The sequence below is a fragment of the Vulpes lagopus genome, chromosome 11 (assembly GCF_018345385.1).
Source record: "Vulpes lagopus strain Blue_001 chromosome 11, ASM1834538v1, whole genome shotgun sequence".
Lineage (NCBI taxonomy): Eukaryota > Metazoa > Chordata > Mammalia > Carnivora > Canidae > Vulpes > Vulpes lagopus.
The window spans coordinates 27644395-27670662 of record NC_054834.1 but is presented as its reverse complement, the minus strand read 5'-3'; the positions used below and the strand labels follow the sequence as shown (position 1 = coordinate 27670662).

The 26268-nt window shown below is 44.1% G+C and overlaps 1 protein-coding gene across 2 annotated transcripts; it reads right to left on the bottom strand.

Annotated features, from left to right (window-relative positions):
• Positions 1-9997: 9997 nt before the first annotated feature.
• SLAMF7 (SLAM family member 7) lies at positions 9998-25706 on the bottom strand. 2 transcript variants are annotated; one of them, XM_041773425.1, is made up of 7 exons: positions 25569-25706; positions 16255-16587; positions 14697-14969; positions 14366-14485; positions 13367-13470; positions 11881-11943; positions 9999-11101 (listed from the first exon to the last, which is right to left on the bottom strand). In XM_041773425.1, exons 1-7 carry the CDS (start codon positions 25621-25623, stop codon positions 11030-11032), a joined length of 1020 nt encoding a protein of 339 aa, XP_041629359.1. In that variant the 5' UTR covers positions 25624-25706; the 3' UTR covers positions 9999-11029. The 2 variants fall into 2 exon arrangements, with proteins under 2 accessions (XP_041629360.1, XP_041629359.1); XM_041773426.1 differs by lacking the exon at positions 13367-13470 and having other exon boundaries at positions 9998-11101.
• Between the last annotated feature and the right edge of the window lie 562 nt (positions 25707-26268).

Below are 26268 nucleotides of genomic sequence, written 5' to 3'. Positions count from 1 at the left end.
GCCCGGCCGCCTCCCTCCGGGATGGGCTGGGAAGGAAGGGAGCGGGTCACCCGCGGCCTGGAGGGTCTCCTGGGCAGAGAATGGGCTCCCTGGGTGCCTGGCTTCGGGCTGCTCGCTGGGCTATGCGCTCAGCTTGTTCCTGGGGCTCCCCGAGGGGAGTGCCCCGGCCGCCTTGGTCTGCAGAGCCACCGAGGGGGCCCCCGACAACCTTGGCCCTGTCCTCAGTGAACCTGCGGCTGCCGAGGGCGATCCCAGGCGGTGCCCCTCTGGCATCAGGGGCCTGGTTTCCACAGGCCGCGGCTTCTGCCTCACTCCAGACTCCCTGTGTCCTCGCTCTCCTCCGCCGGCTTCTGAATGTCTCTCCGATCCCCGTGTCTGCTTGCTTACCAGCCACTTGCTCTTCTACCCTTTGTGGCTGGTGTGCCCCAGCGACATCCTGGATGCTAAGTTCAGGGGCCACCCCTCACCTGTGCTGTCCACAGCCCGCCCTCCTCGGGGCCCTGCGCTGCTGGCTCCCGGGGGTCTTCTCTTGCATCACAGTCATTAGGGGTCCCACCCAGGCCTCTCTTGCCCGGGCAGAAAGCTGGGTGCCATTCAGAACCCTTGTCCGCTGCCACCTGCTGGGGTTCACGTCTCCTGGTTACCCCACTATCTCCCCTCTGGGTCATGCTGCTGATCATGCTGCTAGGGGGTGGGGTCTGAAAGAAAGAAATGCTCCGATTACTTTTCTGCTTAAAACCTCATGGTGAAAAAAACAAAAACAAAAACAAAAAACCTCATGGTGTCTGCCCACTATCAAAGGTATAAACATTTTATCCCCTCTTCATTCATTTAAGCAACTCATGTTTACAGAGTATTTATTATTATTACTATTATTCTAAGTGGAATATAGTTACCATACAATGTTGTATTAGCTCCAGGGGTATCGCACAGTGACTCAACATCTATATGTACCAGGAAATGCTCACCACAGTGTGTGCGGTCACCATGCAGTTATTACAATATCATTGGCTATGTTTCCATGACTTATTTATCTCATTCCTTAAACGAGCATTTTATAAACTTACAGAGCATTTTTTTACTTTTTTTTCTTTTCTTTTCTTTTTTTTTTTTTTGAGAGAGAGATAGATAGAGAGCCTGTGTGCAAGCTGGGGGTGGGGGCAGCAGAGAGGGAGAAACAGTCTTTTTCTTTTTTAAAAAAAATTTATTTATTTATTCATGAGAGACACAGAGAGAGGCAGAGACACAGGCAGAGGGAGAAGCAGGCTCCATGCAGGGAGCCCGATGTGGGACTCGATCCTGGGACCCTGGAGTCATGTGCTGAGAAGGCAGACGCTCAACCACTGAGCCACCCAGGCGTCCCAGGAGAGACAGTCTTAAGCAGGCTCCATGATCAGTGTGGAGCCCGACATAGGGCTTGATCCCATGACCCTGAGATCATGACCTGAGCTGAAATCAAGAGGTGGACACTTAACTGATTGAACCATCCAGGAGCCCCTTACAGAGCATTATTTTTTTTTAAAGATTTTATTCGAGGCGTCTGGGTGGTTCAGCCAGTTAAGCCTCTGCCTTCAGCTCAGGTCATGATCCCAGGGTCCTGGGATTGAGACCCGCATCGGGCTCCTGCTCAGTGGGGAGTCTGCTTCTCCATCTCCCTCTGTTGCTCCCTCTGCTTATGCTCTTTCTCTCTTTCTGTCAAATAAATAAAATCTTCAAAAAATATTTTATTTATTTACTTGAGAGAGAGAGAGAGAGAGAGAGAAATAGCACAGGTGGGAGAGAGGGAGGAGAGAGAAGCAGATTCTCCACTGAGCAGGAAGCCTGATGCAGGGCTCATTCCTGGGACCCCGGGATCATGGCCTGGGCCAAAGGCAGAGGCCCACCCGAATGAGCCACCCAGGTGCCCTGCCCAGAATATTTTTATGGTGCCCTGTGTTGTTCTAGGCATTGAGGATAGAGTGAAGAAGTCTGGATAAGTTGCCATTCCTCAGGGAACTCAGTCACAATGGTCACAATTCACAGCTAATCCTACTAAATGATTTGGTGGGGAGAGGTACTGAGCATGTTGTATTGGGCCTTCATCTGTGTCTATCTTCTCCATTGAATGAGACCAAAGTGCATTTTAGAATTATCTGCATCTCCATTACACAGCATGGAATAGGCATGAAAAATATGAGTCTGGCAGTTATTTAGAGGGCAGCCTGTGCTGGACGTAATGGGGCACAAGGAAACATGGTAATTAGCTGTGGACACTAACATTCTCCCTGCCTTCCATGGGGCCTAGAGGGCAGCTCCCCCCCACCCCTCAGCTTTGGCTGCCTTAAGGGTCCTCCAGCCCACTCACAATTCTGAATTCTCTTCTTGGAAAGCCCTTCCCCTGCCTGCCTGTCTTCCATTTCTTCTCTTCACTTCTTTTTACCCTAACCTGTGATCATTATCAAATCAGCCTCTTTCCTACCGTGCTCCTTGAAGAAAGAATTTCTTCTCTTTTTGATCCTGGGAGCTTTGCAGATCTAATAGATTGACCTTGACAAGTGGTGAAGCCAAGAGGAGGAATGTGAGAAGAGGTCACCCCGTGAGACACAGAGATAAAGAAGTCTGAACCCAGGGTACCACCTGCGAGCCTCTCCTGGTGGGAGAGGGACATCAATCCCTATTAAGACATAAAACCTATTTCATTTGCAAAGTGAGTTCAAAATCGCCAAGAAGGGATCCCTGGGTGGCGCAGCGGTTTGGCGCCTGCCTTTGGCCCAGGGCGCGATCCTGGAGACCCGGGATGGAATCCCACGTCAGGCTCCCGGTGCGTGGAGCCTGCTTCTCCCTCTGCCTGTGTCTCTGCCTCTCTCTCTCTCTCTCTCTGTGTGTGTGACTATCATAAATAAATAAAAATTAAAAAAAAAAACAAAAACAAAATCGCCAAGAAACTGCTACATATCTTCTGTTTAAGATAATCTGTTTATGTTTTGTTTAATCTTGCTTTTAAGTGTTCAGAAAGAAAAGAGGGCTTATTCATTTATTCATTTGAAACATAAGGTTGGTCAGGTGGTCAAGTATTGTGAATATATGTGTTCACCTTCGGCTAACATTGAAGTAAATGGGCTAAGAGGGCCTAGGCTGAACTTAAATTTCATCTCCCTGGAGCAACCTTTTGACCACCTTATTCATGTGAATCTTTCCTTTTATTCATAATCACTGTGCCCAGCTCAATTTTGTCAAATTATCACAATTTGTAAATATATATTTATTTGTTTGTTTGTTTGTTTTTTTTTTTTGCTTACCATCTGTCTCCCCAACAAGGCATTTAGCTCCACAAGGACAAGATCTGTATCTGTTTAATTCACAACGTAAATTCAGAATGGCAATACAGTGTTTGGCTTATGGTAGACATTTCAATATTTTTTTTTAATGAACAAATACTAATGGATGAGAGTTGAGAACACTTTTTCTTAATATTCAAGGACTATCATATTTCATAATAATTTGGGACCTTAAATAAATAAAATCTTAAAAAAAAAAAAAAAGGGCAGCCCGGGGGGCTCAGGGGTTAAGTGTCTGCCTTTAGCCTAGGGCATGATCCTGGAGACCCTGGATCGAGTCCCATGTCGGGCTCCCTGCATGGAGCCTGCTTCTCCTTCTGCCTGTGTCTTGGCCTCTCTGTGTCTCATGAATAAATAAATAAAATCTTTAAAAATAATAATAATAATTTGGGACCTATACCTGTGTGTGTGTGTTATTTCTACTTTTTTTTTTTTTAAAGATTTTATTTATTTGTGTGAGAGAGACAGAGATAGCAGCAGAGACCACAAGTGGGGAGAAGGAGAAGCAGGCTCCCGTTGAGTAGGGAGCCTGATGTGGGGCTCGATCCCAGGACCCCAAGATCGTGACCTGAGTCAAAGGCAGATGCTTAACCAACTGAGCCACCCAGATGTCTCTCTTTCTAAATGGAATTCTTATCCAGAAATTTCCGTTGGCAGGAAATTAGGCAGGCATCTTCAGGCAGACACTTTGGCATTCAGGTTATGCTGAACTGAAAACAGTCAAGGCTCACAAGACATAGGAAGAAGATTTGACAGCACTGCCCCTCTCCCCCCAAGAATTTAGACAGACCTGCTCCAGGAAAAAAAGCATCACTATAGATCACTACAGTATAGTGTGAACTAGGGGTGGCAGACAGGGAGAAACTTAGCAAAGTCTGTTAAAACTCATGTCTATGTCCCCTTGTTTCTGTATGGCCCAGCAGACATTCATTTTTACCATTTAATCTTTTTTTTTATTTTTAAAAGATTTTATTTATTTATTCATGAGAGACACACAGAGAAAGAGAGAGAGAGAGAGAGAGAGAGAGAGAGAGAGAGAGAGAGAGAAAGAGGCAGAGACACAGGCAGAAGGAGAAGTAGGTTCCATGCAGGGAGCCTGACATGGGACTCGATCCTGGGTCTCAATCCTGGGTCTCCAGGATCACGCCCTGGGCTGAAGGCGGCACTAAACCGCTGGGCCACTCGGGCTGCCCCCATATTAAACTTTTTTATCTTCCTGTGAATTGACTTCCTTCCCTTTGAAGTCCCAGACCCCTACCCCCTTCTCCTTATTTCAGGATGACGTGTATATACCCTGTCTTTGGAATTTCCATGTATATGTGGATTTAATTTGTACAAAATTAAATCTAATTTTCTCCTGTTAATCTATCTTGTGTCAGTTTAATTCTTATTCCAACCAGAAGGACCTTGAATAGCTGAGGAAAATCTTCATTCCTAACACCTTATAAGTAGTTGCATCTTGCATCTAAGTAGTTTTCTTGACCCCCTGTAATTGGTTTCTCCTACTGCAGTCGCTGAAATTTTAGAAGCACAACTCCTCGGGTTCAGACACACAGACTTTCTCCCTTTCAGGTTTTCTCACCATGTCTAAGGTCTTCTCACAGACTCTGCCCTCTGACCAAGCTCTCCTTTCCTGTAAGGAGCTCCTACTCACCTGTGGGTCTCAGCTCAATCATCACTGTGTGGGAGAAGCCTTCCCTGATCCTGGCAACAGCCTCCATTTCAGGTTACCCTCACATCATGCATTTTTTTTTTTTAATACAAGTCATCACTGCTACAGTGGTATTTGGAGAATAATTTAATTGTTGGCCTCTAAAAAGGAAATTCTTTTCTTTCCCTACTGCACCAACTAAAGGAAAGTGTCTGTTCTTTTCTTCTCAAAGCAAACACATTTGACACTAAATGTGTGGCTTTCTCCCACACCATCCAATTCTCCAACACCAGCTAGATGTCCTACAATTCAATGAAATTTTGACACTATTTACCTAGAGTTAGTGTCAGATCCCACAAGTGAAGGGCCCAGTCCCAAAAGGCTGCTCCCACTTCAGAGGCCAATTATAAGTTGGGGCCTGCCATATTTCTTACCGACCCACTATAGCCTAAGGCCTCCCACGACTCCCTCCTGGGGGTCGATAATTTAGTGGGATGGCTCACAGAACTAAGGAAAAACAGTTTACTTTCTATATTACTGGTTTATTAAAAAAGGAAACATCTCAGGAATAGCCAAATGGAAGAGATAGGGCAAAGTCTGTAAGAAGGGATGTGGAACTTCTATGCCGCCTCTAGGTGTACCACCCTCCCAGCACTTCCATGTGTTCACCAACCTGGGAGGCTTCTGAACTCCTCTGGTTGGGGTCTTTTTCTGGAGGCATCATTATGTGGGCACGACTGATTAATCATTGGACATTGGTGACAGAACTTTATCTCCAGCCCCTCTTCCATCTCTGGATGTTGGGGCTAGGAGCTAGGGAACTTGGGGGAAATTCCGATCCTCTAAACATTTTGTTGGTTCTCGTGGCAACCAGCCTGTATCCTGAGGCTATCCGGGAGCCTCCAGCCACCAGTCACCTCGTTAGCATGCAAGAAGACACTTGCCTCCTTGAAGGTTCCTCAGATTTTAGGAACTGTGTGGAAGGAAACTGGCAGGAAGATAATAATATAGATTATTATCTATATATTATCTCTTGCTATCACAGCTTCTCTCATTAGAATCCAGCACCTCAATGACAGACCCCTCTGTTTGGTCACTGCTCTATTTTCTGTGGTCAGCACCATGTCTGGGACTTAGTGGTTCTCATTAAATGTTGCTGAATGAGTGAGTAACGAATGCGTGCATCGGTGAGGGAATACCTGCCTCTCATCGTACAGATACCTTCCTTTCTCCCCCACCAGGGTTTCTGTATTTATGAGCTTTATTGGAAGCTCATAAGCCCCAAACCACACAGCTTTGGGTGCTGTGTTTGTTAGATCTTGACGAAGAGGTGGCTTCCTGCCCTTCCTTCCTTTAACTGCTTGCTGAGCTCATGAAGTGAGCGCTTTCTCTGCACCTGGATTTGGGAAAGGTCTTACTGAGGGTCCAGACTCCAGATCGATTGATATTCCTGGGCTTGATTTTGTCACTAGTATAAAAAGAGGGAGAAGAGAGCTGATTCTAATTATTTCGCCTTTTGAACTGGCTTAAAGGAGAAGGTGTGGGGCACAGATGCATTCTAAACCCTGGTAGTCATTAGTCTCCCCTCCCAATCTTTGCTCACTCTGAAGCTCCCCCAACCTCAAACCACCCACTCTGACGCAGAATAATCTTTTCCTTTGATCATGGCATTCTAGGGGCTTCTCTGTTCTTATCACCTCATTCTCAACCAGAGGAGGCACTTTCCATCTTCCTCCGCTGCACGTCCCCGCCCACCCCTGATGGTCTCAGAATGGGGGTCTCAGAATTTCCCCTCAACTCCTCACCGTGGGTCACACCTCTACCCTCACTGAACATTTCTTTAAAATTTCTTCCACTCCATTATGTAATACATCCTTTCTCATTAAAGAACTTTTGGAAAATTAAGACAAGCAGAAGAAAACCAAGCCACCTAAGATATCACCTGCCCCACCAAAACTAGTATTAATATTTTGATGTTTTTTTTCTTCTGTTTTTTTTCCTTGCATTGTGTTTTTTAAAATGTAATCATACAGCACGTTACATTTTACTTTCTACTTTTCTTCACCTGTGATATTGTAGGGGAGGGAAAATAACCTTCCCTATACCTTTCTAGATTCTGCAGCTGAGACCCTTCACCTCCCATAACAAACATTAACAACAACAACAACAACCAAAAAAAAAAAAAAACCCAAATAGAAGTTTAATAACATGTATACCTCCTGTATACATGGGAGATGCCCAGGAAACTGAGTAAAACTCCTCCAAATGGCCCAAGCCACCATCTTAAATATCATTTTCAGCTACAGGTAAAAGAAGGATGTTTTGAGGGGGAAGCCATTTGTAGGAAGTTGTCAGGAAAAGTACAGTAATAGGTGTAGTTGTCGTGTACATTTAAGTTGGTGCCTCCTCCACTGATAAGATTACTTTGTGATTCAGAGTCATTCTTTTTCTGGTATTAGAGGGAGACACCTGTACATATGGAGATTTTCTTTATAAATGTAATTGTCCCTTAAAAAAGGGACAAAAGATCTCCTACATCTATTGTTTCTTCAAAATAATCAGCTGAAAATAAGTCTTGTGCTCAAGAGGCATATTTTGGGGTGACATACTCAACTGCTCTTGAAAGTCATTAGGTTTTCTAGCTTTATAACCCATATTTCCTAACTTCTGTATTCACATCACTTTCCCTGTGGTTAGAGTCTTAGGTGGTTTCCAGAATATCACTATAACAAATGGCAAAATAATGCATATTTTTGTGTGTAAATCTCACAGTATCTTTTTGAGACGAGATGATTCTCAATCCCATTCTTGCCCAGGAAGCACTATTTTAAGTTTTTTCAAAACAGAGGAAAATAAATTCCCATTTTCTCCCTCTCTTCCTGCCCCCTTTGTTGTAAGCCAGTGTTAAGTTTCTAGGTTCAAGAAGGACCAGTTCTGTCCAAGGTGACATATAACCTATGTCCAAACAAACTTGGATAACTTTTGTGTACCTGCAAATGGCCTGCTCGATCAGGAACCCAGGGATATTTCCAGTCAACCAACCTCCAAATGACAAGCCAACCTGGGACCGTCTCACTCTGAATGAGGCTGATTTGTGGCTCTAGCCAATGAGATATTTTCCATTTTTCTCTTCTTCATTCTTTTTTTTTTTTTTAATTTTTTTTTTTTTAATTTATGATAGTCACACAGAGAGAGAAAGAGAGAGGCAGAGACATAAGCAAGCTTCATGCACCGGGAGCCCGACGTGGGATTCGATCCTGGGCCTCCAGGATCACGCCCTGGGCCAAAGGCAGGCGCTAAACCGCTGCACCACCCAGGGATCCCTCTTCTTCATTCTTTAACTTATGAAGGCTCCTGGCCTTTGGTCCCATTTCGCAGGTCTCCAAACGGCCACTGCCCACTTCATAAAGTGCTCAACAAAGTTTGTTTGTATTACCTACTTTTTGTTAATCATTTTTTGACACCATTGAAGGAGAGCAGAGTATTCTACCCCAAAATATACCACCCACATTTTGGCAGGTGGATTATTTTGAAGTGAAGTCAATCAAGAAGATCCAACAGACTCAGGAAAAGATTTTTGCCTCTCCCTTAACTACCAATTAAATTTAGAAAGGGGCCTGTACCGGAAAGAAAGCCACTACTAGAGGTAATGTTTTCATCTGGGAGACTTATCTGCGTGGCAGGGCAAACACTGTATACAAAACATTTGCTCTGGGCAGCCTAGGGGGCTCAGTGGTTTAGCACCTGCCTTCAGCCCAGGGCGTGATCCTGGAGACCCGGGATCGAGTCCCACGTCGGGCTCCCTGCATGGAGCTTGCTTCTCCCTCTGCCTCTGTCTCTGCCTCTCTCTCTCTCTCTCTCTCTGTCTCTCATGAATAAAAAAACAAAACAAAACCTTTGCTCTTCTTATCCTCCTGTGAATTGCCTTCCTCCCCTTTGAAGCCCTAGACCTCAACCCCTTTCCTTAGCTCAGGATGGTATAAAAGCCTCAATTGCCTGCCTGCCTGAGTCTCATATTATTTTATGGGGCTCATACACATGAAATCAATTTTATTCCGTTTTAATCTATCGTTTGTCAATTTAATTACTCCACCAGCCAAAGGATCTAGGAAGGAAAAGGGAAAATTTCTTCTCTCCTACACCAGACACCTCTCTTTTAAGGGCTGATTCTTCATTTTAATGCTTCCGTATCTTATGCTAAGTTGACTTGTGGGAAGTTAAACTATTTTTTTCTGTATTATTCTCTTCTTTAAGCATCATGACCCATATATGAATCTTATTATACATACCATGTACTCAAAACTTGTTTCAAATAATTCCACATTACAAACCCTATAAGGGCTTTAGAAATAAGAAAATAGAAGCTCACAGAACCTAAGTCTTTGAAAGATCACTCTACTAGTAAGGACTTTTGATGCCAGGGCTGCTTGTCTCCAAAACTATATCCTTTCCTCCATGCAACATTTGGGAAGAGGGGGATCAACCCCTCTCGAGCTTTGAGCTCCCATATTCCTCATCCTTTGTGGTGGACAATAGGTGGTAGAGAGGGCACCACTTTTTTTTCTAGCCTTGGTCGCATACTGAAGTTTCTCTTTGCTTCAAATTCAACATTTGTAGAATGGACTTAAGTACCCAGACCAGCTTGCCCCACAGGAGTCATGTGAGGACCTACAGAGCAAAACTTTACTTCACATGAAAGCAGCCAGCCCAATGCAAGAGACTGTGGGATGTGAATGGGAGAGTGAGGGGTGTCTTAAGAAACTCATCTATTGTTGGGAGGTTCACCTCACTCAAGAAATCCCCACTCTCCTAGCCAATTATGCCCTGTTTCCGTGTTATCTCTGCTAATTCTTTGTAAAACTGGCCTTGCCCCAAATCCCTTGAGAAGTGTGCTCCACTGCTCCTGGGTCACTGTGCCCCCCCTAATCCACAAGTTGTTTTCCTTCAAATAAAGGACTTCAAGCAAAACTGTTTTAGTTTTGTCATTTGACATTTCACACTCCTCAGACCTGGAGCATCAGATCCCCTCCCAATATTTTCATTCAAGATGTGTCCAGAAACATATCAAGACTAATCATCCTTCTTGCCATGTTTTTCATTTCATTAAAAGGGTAAACTCTAAAAAGGGAGGCAGAGATTATGTCAGGTTTATTTGCCAGACTGACCTGGCCGAGATCTTCAATAAATATTAGGTGAACAGATTATGTGACTTTAAATATTTACACACAATCACCCCTATCTCCAAGTCTTTTATAATATATTCTAAAGGCGACATCTCCATTGAGATGTGGAGTTTCTCTATTGAGATGTGTTTCTGAACAAGCCCTAAGGCCCTGGCTTCTCACTTGCACTGCAAAGTGTAAGGAAAGCTGAGGCCATGGTCCTTGTCTTCGGGCCAGGTACACTTCGGAGAATCCATCCAGCCAAACCCCATCTTCTACATGGCTTCTCTGTCCTTGGACACTTTGGCTCTCAGGTCCTATGGATCCATATCTGACTCTCTTGTTCTTGGGAATTGGTGGTCAGATCTGCTGCTAATGCCCACCGAAGTCATTCACGAGGAACTAATTTCATGAGAGCAGAGAGCACACCTGACCAAAATCAGCGTAAGCGGCACAGTGCCAGGCACATAGGTAATGAGTTGGTTAATGACTCCATTTCTGGTTGCTACCCCTGCTTCTTCTGGGAATGTCTGCTATTACTATGTTCTCACCCTTTTGGCCACAAGACTCTTGGTCTAGTCCTGATCTCCAAGCCCTGGAATGGGAGCTGTCATTCGTATGATGGACAATGCATTGACATTTCAATAGAGATACTTCTAAGCCTCTTGCTTGGGATTGGATGATAAATTCACAGTAACATTTCCAGGAAGGGATAGTTACACATATGGGGTTTGAGGAGATTTCTCAGGAGTCGATGGCGTTAGGAACTCAAATATGAAGGAGTAGAGAGGAGAGTTATTCTGGAAGGAAGTCAGTGTTCTTCATTCTTCCTCAATATTTCTGGTCAATTCAGTGATTTTTTTTTCCTTTGCGGGGAGGCAGAAGGGATGTACTGCTGTTTAGATGACGTTCTCATAGGCAAATGACTTTGGTGTGTCTGGCGATGTGGGGGGAGAGTGGGGTTTCTCCATCTGTTAGGCAGATATAAAGAGGCAAATTGCTGAGGTGGGAGGGCCCTGGATCCCACCAGGAGACCCCGCCACCCCAGACACCCTTCCTTGCCAAGGTCACCCATCCCAAACCTCCCACTGTAGAGAAACTATTACTTAAGGTTACACCACATCTACTTGCTGAATGCTTAGTGAACTGAACTTTACTTCCAATTATCCTATTACTTTCCTACTATTATGCAAACTGCTTTGCTCATCTTCATCCTTTCTGACCCATTTGGGAGGGGAGATGGGAAGATACCATTGCTTCTGCCAAGTGTGATCTGTGAAGGAATAAGCTTTAAAGTTAGCACATTAGTAGCATAACTGGGGAGAGGTTGCAAACCAGATGTAACATAGTTAGACCAAAGAAAAGCAACAGAAATCTCTCCTGCTTCCAGCTTACTGGTGGCTCAGAAGCAAGCTGGAGTTGTCTCCCTGGCAATCCTCCTCTCTGAGGCCCAAGCCTTGGACTTTCCTCCATCCAAATCCTCAGGATCCTGCTGATTTCCCTGATCATCCCTACCTAGAACCTCTCTCCCTCTCTATTTGCTCCATATTACCGCATTCATCTCCTAAAACATAATTATCATTTATTCCATATATTCTGTGTAACCCTAAGCAAAGGGAATGGGATGTACTGGGGAAAATTTTTAATATCAGAGAATATGAAATCCCTGGGCCCCAACACACTTTCAGCTAAGCTTGCACTAGGAAGAGATGAGACAAGTAAGGTAAATCTCAGCTCTAAAGCTTCTTACCTTTGGGGGTATTTGCACAGAGAAATAAAGTGTATTTGCAGAATTTTCTTCTGGAATACAGTTCTATTAAAAAAAGAAAAAAGAAATCATAGGGTCATCTAGACAAGCCCAAAGAGACACCCAGAATCCAGAAAAGAGAAAGCAGAGATGGGAGGATGGCCAAGGAGGAAGAGAGGTTCTGGACCAGGAATGAAGACAGGGAGGGACTCTTGTTGGTGAGTGCTATCATAATGATTAAAACCTTTTTTTTTTTCCAAGAAGCAACTGCCTGATTTTTAAGCTGTGTTGTGTTTAAATAAATTTGAAAATGTCTAGGGTATAGAAGTCCCATGAGCTATGAGCAGCCTAAGGTGATTGGAGGATAATTTGAAGTAATATTGCTAATGTTGCAAGTAAGCTTTTCCTTTGACCTAAAGGGCCCTCGGAGCAAATATGTGAGGATGACTGATGGGTCAAAACAACAAAACTACAATGACAGCAACAGCAAAAGCTCCTTCCAGGCTGGAAAAAAGTATCCTGGGTCCATGACGTTTTTTCCTGAACATCCAGGATAGTTTTGTGGCCTCTTGGGAGTATGTCTTGAGCAGAGAAGAAAGAGGATGGTGATAAAGCAATCCATTTTGACATAAGCCAGGCTGGGTGGAGCCCAGAGCAGTCTCCCCTGTGAGGCAGAAAGGAGCTCTCAGGACACTAACAGCTTCAAAAGGAAGTGCAATGTCTCCTCTCAGAAAGGTTGTAGGTATGCACAGGAAGATACAACCTGAGACACCAAGGGCTGCACTGAGGCTGGCTTGCTGAGGCCCCAAAGTGCTTTTATTTCTTCATTAAATGGGCCAATGTAGAAAAGTGCTCTATGGCCTCTATGGAGCTAGCCCGGCTGGGGTTACTGTGATTCCTGGGGGGCCTTTTGAAGTTGTCTGCCTAGGTCATGTCTCCAAATTGTCTTATTATTTGGGTTTCTTTAAACTTATGATCTTCTTTTCAAAGAGTTTCCTTTGAGTTGACCATGTGTTTGCTTATTTCAGCTTGGTGTCCCGTACCTAGTAAGCCTTGATTGTGGGCCTAAAGCAACTGTGGGCCCCAGAAACTTCTCCTGATGGAAAAGGCATCTCCACAGCCAGTGGTCTGACACCATAACTCAAACATGAGGCCAAAGTCACACTTCTCTACCTGCTGTCCTTTGCAAAAGGAGTTTGGCCTGTTGAGTGGCCCTTGGGAACTGCAGAGGGGAGAGGCCCATAGGTTACCTTAGATAGATCCCAGGGTGAGCATTACTGGCTGGGTCAGACCCAGGGGCTCAGAACCAGAGGTCCCTGACTCTGGCACAGGAAAGTATCCATAAGGACTTGGGGAGACACAGATGTGTTGGATTTCAAGGGCTATACATCCTCATAATCCATGTTGCTCAAGTCCACAGAGAAATCTTAACTAAAGCAAGGAGGGTCTTAGGAAGATCAGGCCCCAGGAAAGATGGGAAAGGACTCACATTAACACAACTGATTGTGTCATACACTGGGGTCTCTCCAGAAGGGGGATAGTAGTTAAGAATTTCCTGATGAGTATCCATTCCCTTCTTCTCTTCAATGGACTCTGAAAACCAAGGTGGGAGAGAATCAGAGCTGGCCCTCCTCTGATTCACCACCTCCACCAGCCTACCCCCTGGAAGACCCACTTAGGATGACTGCCATGCTGGCTTCCCTACAACTGAAGGGTATTCTGGGACATGGGACTTTCAGGGCTACATGCAGGAAAATCCCACAATGAACTGGTTACGTGGTTACTTCACTATCCAAATTCTGGGTGAAGGCAGACAAAAGGGGAAGCAGAGAAGGTCAGAAACACTTTCAGAGTGCTTTTAAGAGGGAGGAAAGATCTTAACAACTGCAATTTATATGCAACTGGTGTTTAGGTCCCCCCACAACACACCATATGGACAGTATTGGGGGAACTTGAGAAGACGAATCAGCAGGGATGTGGAGCAAGGGGTTTGGCATGGAGAGACAGACAGGCCTGTTCAGGAGGAATGTGTCTAGACTGAGGTGGGGAGTAAAGAGAGGTCTCTGGAATTTATTCAATGAGGAGGACTGGGTCTGGTTTGAGGGCTCTGACAGGGCAATTGGAAGGGCTGGCTGGAGTGTGTTGGTCTCTGGGACCTCAGAGTTGGAGGCCCTTGTCTCCCGGGTCAGAGGGGCAGTCAGCAGTGTAGGGCTTGTGTCAACAGGAGGACCACAACTTCCCTCTGGGGGAAGGGGAGGGATGGGCACTGGAGAGGGAACTGGGAGGACTTCGGACTTAGAAGAGAAGCACTCCCTTACTCCAGAATTAAGGAGTCAGGATGACTGTGCTTTCCTTGAGGACAGAGAGTGTGGCTGCTTCACTTAGTGCCTTGTACCAGGACGGGCACACAGTTCAACATGTATTTGTTGAATAGATGAGGGAACAAATGCATGAATGAGGCTGAAAGCAAAAATAGTGCATGCTCTACCTTTTCTTCTTTCTCTCCGCATAAACAGAATAACTGGCACCAGGGTAAAGGCAGTGAGCATGAAGAGCAACGCCCCCAGGAAGTACAGGACCACGGAGGATTCGGAGTCATCAGCAGCACCTTTAAAGAGAGAATCGGTGGAGGCACAGGGATGGGAGAGGAATCAGCTAAGGAAGACGACCCAACTATTGGAGCAACTGCCACCATCCTCCCAGTGGGGTGACTTCCCAGGGGCCTCCAGGTTTCATGGGCTGTTCCGATGGGGACCAGCAGCTGAAGAAGGTATAGGTCGTGAGACAGAGGCCCCTGGAGAAAGAGAGGAGATAGTCACCTTCACAGAGCTTCCAGGCAAAGACAGGATTTGAAGAATTGCTGCTGATGGGGTTCCTGGCCACGCAGATGAAGGTCATGCCCCCTTTCCCCAGCCTCCAGGATATGGGGAGGATGGAGCCATTATAGGACTCATTGGCTGCCTGCCCCAGGGACTCCCAGCTGTAGGTCACATCCTCTCCTCCCTGGTCCACGAAGCAGGTCAAATTAGTCACACAGGTGCCATTCTCTTTGTTCTGCAGACCCATGGTAACCTTGGGCTTTGATAGGTGCTCTGCAAGAGAAATGGACAACTGAGAGTAGAAACTATGCTGTTTCTGAATTATTCTTGTACACCTTAGACCTGGGGTGCAGAATCTCTGGGGTGCTACAGAGTGGAGAGGAAGCAGCAATTCATAGCAGACTTCTCATTCTTATCTGGGAAGCGGAACTGTCTAGGTCTACCTTCCCACAGCTATATAAAAGTAATAATGATAGCAATAGAAATAATGATAATGCAATAAGAACGCAGCTGCCATTTTCGAAGCAAAGCTATATGGCCAGCCTCGTGCTAGATGCATTTTAAATGGGAGCTAACCTAATGTTTTTTAGACGCTTCCTATTCTTATGTCTTCAGGCTTCCTTGAAGAGACTTTCACTTTATGCTCCAGGAGCGAATAGTGTGGGAATAATATTTCTGATCCTCCTCTGCTCATTTTTCTCCCTGAGAGGATGAGCAATTGGTTCATGGATGAGATGGTGAGAATCTGGCATCCAACATCATTTCATTACTACATTTCTCTACTTTGAGCTCTTAAGATTGCCATTTAAGTGTGATTTGCCCTTTCCCTCTCCCCCACCTAGGTTGACTGCATAATGCATGCTCTCTGTTCCTTTCAACTATGTCTATGTGGAGGACACACCTGGATCAAGGTACATGGCCCACCTTTTTTTTTTTTTTTTTTTTTTACATGGCCCACCTCTTAAGGGCAAACCTGGAGGCCCATCTCTGGGTATCCCTGATCCTGCAGCTCAGTTATTTTTATAACTTGTTGACTAATTGTTCATCTTCCCTGAATGGGGTCCAAGGTCTAGACTTGGGGGAAAATATTTCTCCTATCTAGTTTCACCAGAAAAAATAAAGTTGATATTTTTATCTTCCTTTTGATTCTTGTGTGGATTTCTCAATTGGCTGGAAACTGTAGGGAAGGAGGTGTAATTGATGTTTACACACAATAATCGTTCTAAGATAGATATCCCCTTCCTCCTCATTATAGATACGGAAACCAAGTTTCATAGAGCTTAAGTAGCCTGGCTAAGGCCATGCAGTCAGTAGGTGGAGAAGCCAGCATTTGACTTGTGTGATCACTGCTTCCCCTTTCACCCATCCTCTGCACTACATTGCCTCTTGCAGAATAGGAAGGGGCCTTAGGGGTCAACTACATCTACTTCATCCATGCAGGAAACCTCTTCCACATTCTTGCCAAGTGTCTATCCAACCTTTGTTGGACATCTCCAATATCAGAGTGTTTACCACTTTATGAAGGCAGTCATCCACCTTTGGAACTGATTCTGCTCACCATAGACACGCAGCCCATACCGCTGGATGAAGGGCTCTTTGAAGGAAGAGCTGTATATCACCACGTGGTAGTCACCCGAGTCACTCTTATTCAGTTTGCTGAGCTTCAGGGAGTAGTTTCCATGTAGGAAATCCACCCTTTTCTTATTATGACTGTGGGTCACTATGACATTGGCTTGTCTGTCTGGCGTTCTTGGTTGTATGGTGATGAGGGGGGTTGTGTTGAAGATCCAGACAATGCTGTCAATCTGAATTCCTGGGAGCTTCAGAGGGAAAGTCACAGACCCACCAAGGTCACCAACTAGCTCCTTCAGAGCTCCAGAGGTTACTGGCCCTGCAGACACAGAGAACCATAAAATAAACCTAAGTCGCCGCCCTTGCCACCAAATTACTCACTTGCTTTGGATCTTGGGAAGGTCCCAAGAAACTCTCTGGGGCCAACCCAACTAGCCCTTGGGAAGCCTTTTGAAACCTCACTCACGCAAAGGCATTGAAGTCAGAATGCTTTGCCTGAAAGGAGGGACTACAGGTGAACCCACCCCTTCCCAGAGACCTCAGGCTGGAAAGACCAAGCTCTGAGGTAGCTCATGAGGCCAGCTTCATCTTGGATAAGTTCCCATTAGGGGACAAGTGGGGAGGTTTTCATCCAAATCCCCCTTTGGGACTCCAGATTGCTCCTGGGAATGCTGATTTTTTTTTTGGGGGGGGGGAGTACTGATTTTGAGGCAGATGCAGAAGCAGCAGCTTGTCTGTTAATGGGGGCAATGGTTCTCAATTAGAGATCAGGACACTGGGGAGGGAGCTCTAAGTGCCTAGTGATAAGAGCTTGGAAACTTACAGGTGTTTCATTTTCTGTTTTCTGATAAATTAGAGTGCATTTGAGATCATCCCTAAGTAAGGATTTCACTCAGTGGAATTTCTGTGTCCTTTCTTAAGTGGAAAGCCAAAGCATGAGTTACTGGATGCTTTACAGTATGCCCAGACTGACTCATGATGCTTACCCCCAACTATTAGGAGTTGTAGTAGGGGTTCGCTTCGCTGAGAAATTTTTGTTTCACCACAACCTTAATTCACCTCAAAAAGTACAATGTATAAACAACTGCCACTGGTTATGTGGTTCTGGATGGAAAATAGTCAAGAATAGCTGTGGAAAAAGCTTCCAGGAGTAGCTCACAGAGCATTTCTAGTGAACAAGTATAGGGAATGAATCTTCTACCTGTTAAGATCTAAGGGACAGACTCATGATAGCACAGAGCACAAAGGGAATTTAGATAGGGCCTAACAGCTTAAAGCATCTACTGTGATCTCATTTAACTTTTAAAACAATGCTTAGAGGAAGGATTTAAAAAAAAATATTCTCCTCTTACAGAACAGGAACCTGAGCCATAAGGAGTTAAATGACTTGCTAAAAGTAATAGTCTAGTAAGAGGCAGAGATCACATCAGTACCCATAGGATCGAGGCCTCATAGGTCATCACTTATAAACGAGAAAACCAAATAGCAGAGATTGAAAGAAAGTATTCAAGGATCAAAAATAGCAGCAAAACTAAAACCAGAACCCATTTTATTTATTTATTTATTCTTAAAAGTGTGCTCCATACAGGTACAAAACCCAGTTATTTCCCCTTCTACCTCTTAACATATGGGTCATGCGGAAATTTCTAAGAGCACAAAAATGAGGAAATAAAGAAAAAAAATTTTAAGTCATTTCTACACCCATGGTGGGGCTCAAACTCACAACCCTGAGATCAAGAGTCACACGCTTCACCAACTGGGCCAGCCAGCGGCCTTAGGAAACCTTTTTAGAATCTAACAAAGTAACGAGGCTATCGGCTCCTGACAGTTGTATTGTAGTGAGGCAGCTGCTGGGCTGTGCCATGACTTTTGTAGGCTGTATTCACTTTTGCCTTAGTTGGCCCTTCATCCATAAAAAAATACTAAAAATTATATTTTATGACTGCACTGGTATAAAAATGGATATAGTGCCAGCTAAATTCATTATTACATATTATTATTATTATTACCATATTCATTTTTCTTCTGATTTTGAAAGACATTCAAAGTACTGTGGGCATTGTGCCTAACTGGCTCTGTGTGATTAACCAAGTATCCAGGTTCTATTTTGTGTCAAAGCTGGATCCGTTTATATATATATATGTATTTTAAAATTTATTTATTTATTTATTCATGAGAGACACAGAGAGAGAGGCAGAGACACAGGCAGAGGGAGAAGCAGGCTCCATGCAGGGAGCCTGACATGGGACTCGATCTGGGGTCTCCAGGATCACGCCCTGGACCGAAGGCTGGTGCTAAACCGCTGAGCCACCAAGGCTGCCCTATATATATGATTTTTAAAAATTTATTTATTCATGAGAGACACAGAGAGAGAGAGTCAGAGACATAGGCAGAGGGAGAAGAAGGCTCCTTGTGAGGAGCCTGATGTGTGACTCAATCCCAGGATCCCAGGATCACACCCTGAGCCAAAAGCAGATGCTCAACCACTGAGCCACCCAGGCGTCCCACCATATATATATATATATTTTTTTTTAATTGAAGTATAGTTGACTTACAATAATCATATTAGTTTTAGGTGTACGATATAGTAATTCAATAATTCCATACTTTATGCAGTGTTCACCATGATAAGTGTAGTCACTGTCTGTCACCATACTACGTTATTAGAACATTACTGACTCTATTCTCTGTTCCTTACTTTTTATGTCTGTAACTTATTTATCTCATAGCTGGAAGTTTGTACTTCTTCATCCTCTTCACCTATTTCACTCATCCCTCCCCACCCCCTCTTCCCTCTGGCAACCATCAGTTTGTTTTCTGTATTTATGAGTCTATTTCTGTTTTTTGTTTGGTTGTTTGTTTTAGATTCCACATCCGAATGAAATCATACTGTATTTGTCTTTCCCTGCCTGACTTATTTCACTTAGCATAAATACCCTGTGGGTCCATCCACGTTGTTGCAAATTGAAAGTTTTCATTCCTCTTTGTGGCTGAGTAATGTTCCATTGTGTGTCTAACCCACGTCTTCCTTATCCATTCATCTATTGATAGACACCTGGACTGCTTCCATATCTTGGCTATTATAATAATGCTGCAGTAAACATAGAGATGCTTATATCTTTTGGAGTTAGGGTCTTAATTTTCTTGGGGTAAATGCCCAGCGGTGGAATTACTGGACCATATGGTATTTCTATTTTTATCTTTTTGAGGAAACTACATACTGTTATCCACAGAAGCTGTGCCAATTTACATTCCCATCAACAGTGAGCTAGGATTGCCTTTTCTCCATACCCTCACCAACATTTGTTATTGCTTGTCTTTTTGATATAGCCATTCTGACTGGTATGAAGCAATATCTCATTGTGGTTGATTTGCATTTCCCTGGTAATTAGTGATGTTGAACATCTTTTCATGCATTTATCGTTCATCTCTAGACATAGAAATTTTCTTTGGAAAAATGTCTGTTCTGGTTCTCTGCCCATTTTTAATTGGAGTATTTGTTTTTTTTTTTTTTTTTGGTGTTGTCTTACCATAATATTTTCTACCTCCCTTGCACTGATGCAACTCATTCCTCTTCTAGCAAAAGACAAACTCCTGTACTGTCCTATGCAGGGATCTAAAATTGCTTCACTAGGGCTTTATTTTCATAGTTTCTGCTAAAACCCAACTACCCTGGCAGGAGTTCCCAATATAGTTGCTATGTATTAGGGTTGAGTATGTGCTAAACATTTATTATAAAGATTATGCCTAACACCTAAAGCAATCCTGAAAACTAGGAATTTTGATCCTTTTACACAGGGATCAACAACCTATATAGTCCATGGGTCAAATGTGGCCTGCTGCCTATTTTGTTAAATGAAGGTTTATTTGAACACAATCATGTTCTTTCTTTAAAAGATTTTAAAATTTATTTATTTATTTATTTATTTATTTATTTATTTATTTATTTTATAGAGAGAGAGCTGGAGTGAGGAGGAACAGAGGGGGAGGGAGAGGGACAAGCAGACTCTGTGCTGAGTGCAGAGCTTGATGTGGGGCTCCATCCCATGACCCTGAGATCATGACCCTAAGATCATGACCTGAGCTAAAATTAAGAGTAGGAGTCCCAACTGACTGAGCTACTCAGGTACCCTAGGACACAGACATGTTCTTTCATTTCTATATTATTTATTGCTGCTTTTCCACTACAAATGCTGAGTTGAATAGTTTCGACAGAGGTTATGTTGCCTGCAAAGCTTATTTACTATCTGACCCTTTACAACAAAAATTTGTTAACTCTTGATTTGATGAGGGATGCCTGGGTGGCTCAGCAGTTAGGTGCCTACCTTTGGCCCAGGACATGATCCTGGGGTCGTGGGATCGAGTCCCACGTCGGGCTTCCTGCATGGAGCCTGCTTCTCCCTCTGCCTGTGTCTCTGTCTCTCTCTCTCTGTGTCTCTCATGAATAAATAAATACAATCTTCAAAAAAAACCAAAACAACTTTTGATTTGATGAGAAAACCGAGATTCAAAAAAACCTAAATAACTTGTCCAAAGGCACAAAACTAGTAGGTGATGATTCAAAGATATAACCCAGTGTCACTCCAGCTCCGGAGCCTGGGGTCTTTCCACTATGGCTCAGTTTGAGGGCCCGGGGGCATTTGTGCTAGCTCCATCCCTCTCTCTCACTCCTCTTCAGCAGCAGGGGCTCAGGGTGTCAATTCTGAAGCCCTTGGGCCTTACGGAATGCAGTTTTCCCCTCATGTTCTTTGGTGACCTTCCTTCAAGCACAAGCTGCTCTACTTGTGCCCCAGAGAAAGGAAATCTGAGGCTATCAAATGTTGACCTAGTCCCTTGATTACAGTTTTGGAATTTTAACCAACTTTTTCTGCTAAATTTATCTCCAAAAGTACTGGCTTCCCCCCTGGATAAATGCCTTTCTTGGCAGCTGATTCCTGTTTTCAAACATTTCTGCCCCCTGCCCCCCATAATTTATCAGTCAGTGCATACATTCTTTGGATCTCTTGAGACTTTATCAAGTCATTCTGTTAAGGAATCGGATTTTTCAAAAAATTGCTCCCCAGCATCTCTAATACTAAAGCAGGATGGTTTCCAGTTGCTCTGTCTTTGATCATCTCAACAGCTATCAAAACAGACCCAGTACATGCTACAGACAAAGACAGTGTCAGTTTGAATTTTTGACTGATCAACTAATGTTTACATCCTTTTACTTCAACATAAGGTGAATAATTTGCAATCTAGTAAAGACTGATTATCACTTGGCCCCAAAGGGGTGTAATCTTGGACTTTTACACAAGGTTTGGGAAGATTGGGACACCTGAGGGGCTCAGCAGTTGAGCATCTGCCTTCAGCTCAGGGCATGATCTCAGGGTCCTGGGATTGAGTCCCACATGGGGCTCTCTGTGGAGAGCCTGCCACTCCCTCTGTCTATGTCTCTGCTTCTCTCTCTCTCTGTCTCTCATGAATAAGTAAATAAGATCTTTGGGGAAAAAAAAGGTTTGGAAGGTGTTTAAGCTGAAAAGATGATAGAGCTGCAAGGATGTGGCTTTAGTGTTACAGCATGTGTGCACACACTTAGGCTAGGGGCAATCATTTTTTTCACCCCTTCACACATATGGTGCTATATCCTCTGGGTGAATGCCAAGACAGAGGTGACTGTTAGAGGGATCTAGAAACAAGAGGCTTCTGTCCAAAGCTGAACTGAAGTTCCCCGCTCTGTGGCCTACATAGATCATCCTGTCTTCATTCAGTCATTCCTTCTGAATTGTGAGGAATTCACACAATTGATGAATTGTAAGAATTGATCTTGTTCCATATTTGTGCCAGGCACTGTCTAGGAGCTAAGGATATAACTAGGGAGCAACACCATCCTGATCCTGTACTCATGGAGTTAGGAGATAGTCATTAAATAAGTGGCTGTATGGGTTATGAAAGGGGATGTAGTAGGCACTTGGGGAACCTACAATAGGGAGACTGAATACGAACCTTTGCCAGGATTTGGGGTGGATGAAAGTGTTTCAAGAAGTACAGAGCCTTCTGCCACACAGTAGGAAGTGGGAAGGGAGGGCTAGGAGCAGTGTTATGAGACAGGCCTTGAGAAGGCTTCTCATTTTTAATTCTCATTTCCCCAACAATGGCTAGAAGTGAGAAACAGAGATTTCCCAAGACTTCTTTGGATGGCTTCTCAGCAGAATGGGCTTCTCCGAAGGTGGCTTGGAACTTAATGCCTATAGACCGACCGTTCACTGGCTAATTCAAAGCAAAACACTATGTCCAATCACCATGCATGGTGAGATCTCTTGCAGCAAGTGTTCCCTGCCAACTTGCCTTTGGAGGTGGAGGGAGCTGGAGCAGGAGACCCTCTGGCTTCCGTCCTGGCCAAGACTCAGATATTTTGGCATCAAAAAGTCAAATGTAAGATGCTCTTCATAACAGGAAGGGAAACACAGCTCCTCCCCTTTGCCACCTCCTTTTCCTCTGGGTTATCACCTCCTCCTCTTCACCTGTTCCCCCACAAAATGCAAGAATTGAGTGGAGCAAAGGAGCCAAGTTAGGAGGATGGGACATCATTAGTACAGCCAGAATCAAGGGATGGTACCCAGGAGGAAGACTTCACGGTAGGGGAGGCTGTAAAGCTCACCTCCTGCTTGCCAGCCTGGTCCCCAAGCACCTCTACCAGGATGCAGTGCCTCCCTTAGAATGTACCAGCATATCATGGCATCTCATGGAATGAGATGGAAACCAGAGCATCTCAGAGCTGGGAGAGGTCTTAGGGACTACTTAGTCCCATCCCACTTCACAGGTGAGGAGACTGATGGCTTCAAAGGTCACAGTGACATGCTCTAAGTCAGTGGAGCCAGGACTCCCAGGGCAGGGCTTCCCAAGGTATGCCCCCAACACCCCTGAAGCCTATAGCACCGCCTCAGTGTGTTTCCGAAGAGCTTAGAGAAAGTATTGGGGGCGAAGATGGGTGATGGGGTGGAGGCTCAGAGACTCTTTTTCCATCAAGGAGACTCTGACTCTATACAGTAATTTACACATTTGATTCTGCATAAGATTTCATTTCATAAAAGCAAACTCCTGCTTGAGAAAGAAAAAAACAATTTTGGAGACTACTGCTTCTTACCCAATTTCCCCGTGACTAATGTACCATGGAGAGAGAATTTTAAATCAGCACCACGTCTGGTACACATGGAACAGAGGTTTGCAAACCTCTCGATATGCCATATGCCTTTGCCAACACTCCAGCCCAGCCCTAATCCACCACGTTCATGTACAAGCTCCCAGTGCTCTGTCCCTCACTCATCTCCCTCTACTCCCTCTTGTCTCTTCTGGTCCTCTCAACACCTCCCCAGTACCTGCTCATCACTTTTTTTGTTCTCCTTTTATTGTCTCAACACCACTGCATCACTTGATCCTCACAAAAATCTGTGAGGAGGGGTGGGAAACACAGATTATTGTGCCTATTTTCCAGATGAGAAATAGAGGCTGCAAGAGCTTCTCTTTGGCCCTTCTGAACTCAGCCAAGGTGGTTCCCTGTTGGTATATCCACATCCTGGAGATGGAATGACCTGCTCTTCTCGGGCATTTTCAATCTGTAGTTACCTTGGTCTCAGGTAGCTGGAGAGGTAAAGAATGTCAACTAGCTTTCCTGAGGAAGATTCAGCTAAACTACACATTTACTGAATACTTCTCCAATATCAGGCATAGCATTAGTGAATTTGGTGTGATGGAAAGAGCACTAGCTTTGGAAACTCAATCTTGGCTCTACTTTTTAGTGTCTGTATGATCTTGCCCAAGATACTTGACCTCTCAAGCACCAGTTTCTTTATGAAAGGATAATAATGTCTATCTTTATAGATGTAGACAAATGCCTTGGACATAGGCAGAACTTAAAACACATGATTATTACTATCCTATATGTCTCATTTAAAACATCATAGTAATTCTGGAACTTCATTTTCTGTTACGTACTTGTGTGAACCAAGGATCAGAGGCTGAGTAACTTATCCTCCATAATAGCTATTGAGTCAAATCCAGGAGTCCTTGTTCAAGGCCAGCACTGCTTCCACTGTCCTGCCCATGAGAGGCTCTAGGACAGTCTTGGACTTCTTTCAGCCGTGGGAGGTGTACTTCACAGGCTATCCACAGCCTTCTTGAGCAGAGCACACACACACCTACCCTGCTGCCCATAGTTTAGGTTTCAGGTAGGCACCTGGGGTTTTGAAAAGCACTGCTGTGTCCTTCCCATGTCACCTTCAAGTTCCACTTCTGATCACTGTTTCTATTCAGGGAGTGGTTTTCAAAACAAAAGCCTCTAGGGCCACTTGTTTAGAACCAGGTGCTTCCTAAATACGCAAAATTCTTTTGCATTCAAGGAGGTTAAACGGTCTGCAGATGCTGAACCCTTAGTGAGGCCAGGTGGTGGGGGGGAAAGGACTGGGAGCGCTGGCTGACTATGTGGTCTTAGGCAAGTCACTTCAGGCAGGCTGAGGCACACATAAACATAGCAGCCAAGCCCTTAGAGGGAGACCTCATGGTGGTACCCCATGAGTTTGGTGACCAGAGAGATATTTCTAAATTACGGGGCTCCAGGTCCTTCCTGAGAGCCCTGAGGAGAGTAAAATCTTCAAAGACTCGAATTCTTATGACAGGAACAAAAGTCTTCATAGAAGACTATGAAGTCTTCAGTCCTTCATAGTATTAAAAATAAAATACCTACAGTATGAGCAGGTTTTCTAAGTAGACTGAATTATTTGGGTTAAGAGAGAAAATTCAAATGTTTCCTTCCATTAATATCTTTGTTATGCATAATCATTTAAAAATACTTTTCTAAATATATTTCTAATATATTTCTAAATATATACTTATAAATATGTTTAAGTATAAATATTTAAAATATATATCTATAAATAAATAAATATATATATACCTGTATGATCTCAGTTTGATTTTAAAATAGTCCTCAAAGGGAAGGAAAGAGGAGGCTCAGGGAAGAAAGCATTCTTTATTTAATTGATAACAGGATCTAGATTAGAATACAGGTCTTTCTAATACCCAATACCCCTTCTTTCAGCCATTCCTTCCTGGGACAGTTGAAGGAGAGTCTATGCCTAGAGTTATTCATTCTTAGTATTTTCTTCCTTTCTTGTGATTTAGAGACCACTGATTATAGAAAGATATTAGATGAAGTAGCAGAGCTACCTGAGTTGGACCAGAGTCCCAGAGTAGACCCAGAAGCCTAGAGGCATATGTCAGGATAGGGAAGGCAGTCAGGAGAATAGGAGGATCTGGACTCACCTGTGAGCTGGAAGAGGAGAAAGAAAATGGTGAAGTGCGCTGGGGGAACAAGCATGTTGTCCTCCGGATGTCTGTCACTAAAATGAACTATTTCCTTCTCGCAGTGCTCACATCCCTTCCCCTACCACTTGCAAGTGTAGGAGGAGTCATGAAAATGAGAAGTGTGAACAAACTATTTGTATTTTTTCCAATGCTTCTCTTACTTGCTAGTTGTTTTTTTTTTTTTTTAAGATTTTATTTATTTATTCATGAGAAACAGAGAGGCAGAGACACAGGCAGAGGGAGAAGCAGACTCTGTGAAAGGAACCTGATGTGGGACTCCATCCCGGGTCTCCAGAATCCCACCCTGGGCTGAAGGCAGTGGTAAACCGCTGAGCCACTCAGGCTGCCCCTCTTACTTGCTAGTTGTAGGTGGTCAATAAGGGATGGAAAAATGAGTTGAATCTCAAAGGTGATGAAATCCCTCATTTTACATATGAGGAATCATTGGCTCAGAGATGCTAGGAATTGACCAAGGTCATATGGTCAGTCTTTTCTGCTACATTATATGACCTCTCAGATCCTCAAAACATAGGAAATGTTAAAAAGAGAAGATTAGAAGGAGGAAAAAAGGGTAGCCCTGTTGATCATAATATTTACTGAGTTTTGCTAAGTGGCAGGAGTATATGCATTCTTTTATTTATTCCTCATAACAACCCTG

Coding starts and splice junctions, on each gene's coding strand:
- SLAMF7 (XM_041773425.1), bottom strand. CDS start 25,623: ATGCTTGTTCCCCCAGCGCACTTCACCATTTTCTTTCTCCTCTTCCAG. Junction 14,970..16,254: donor GTATGGGCTGCGTGTCTATG/GTGAGCAGAATC, acceptor TTTCTCTTGCAG/AGCACCTATCAAAGCCCAAG. Junction 11,102..11,880: donor CTGTGCAAATACCCCCAAAG/GTAAGAAGCTTT, acceptor TCTGCCTAACAG/ATGGAGAAACCCCACTCTCC.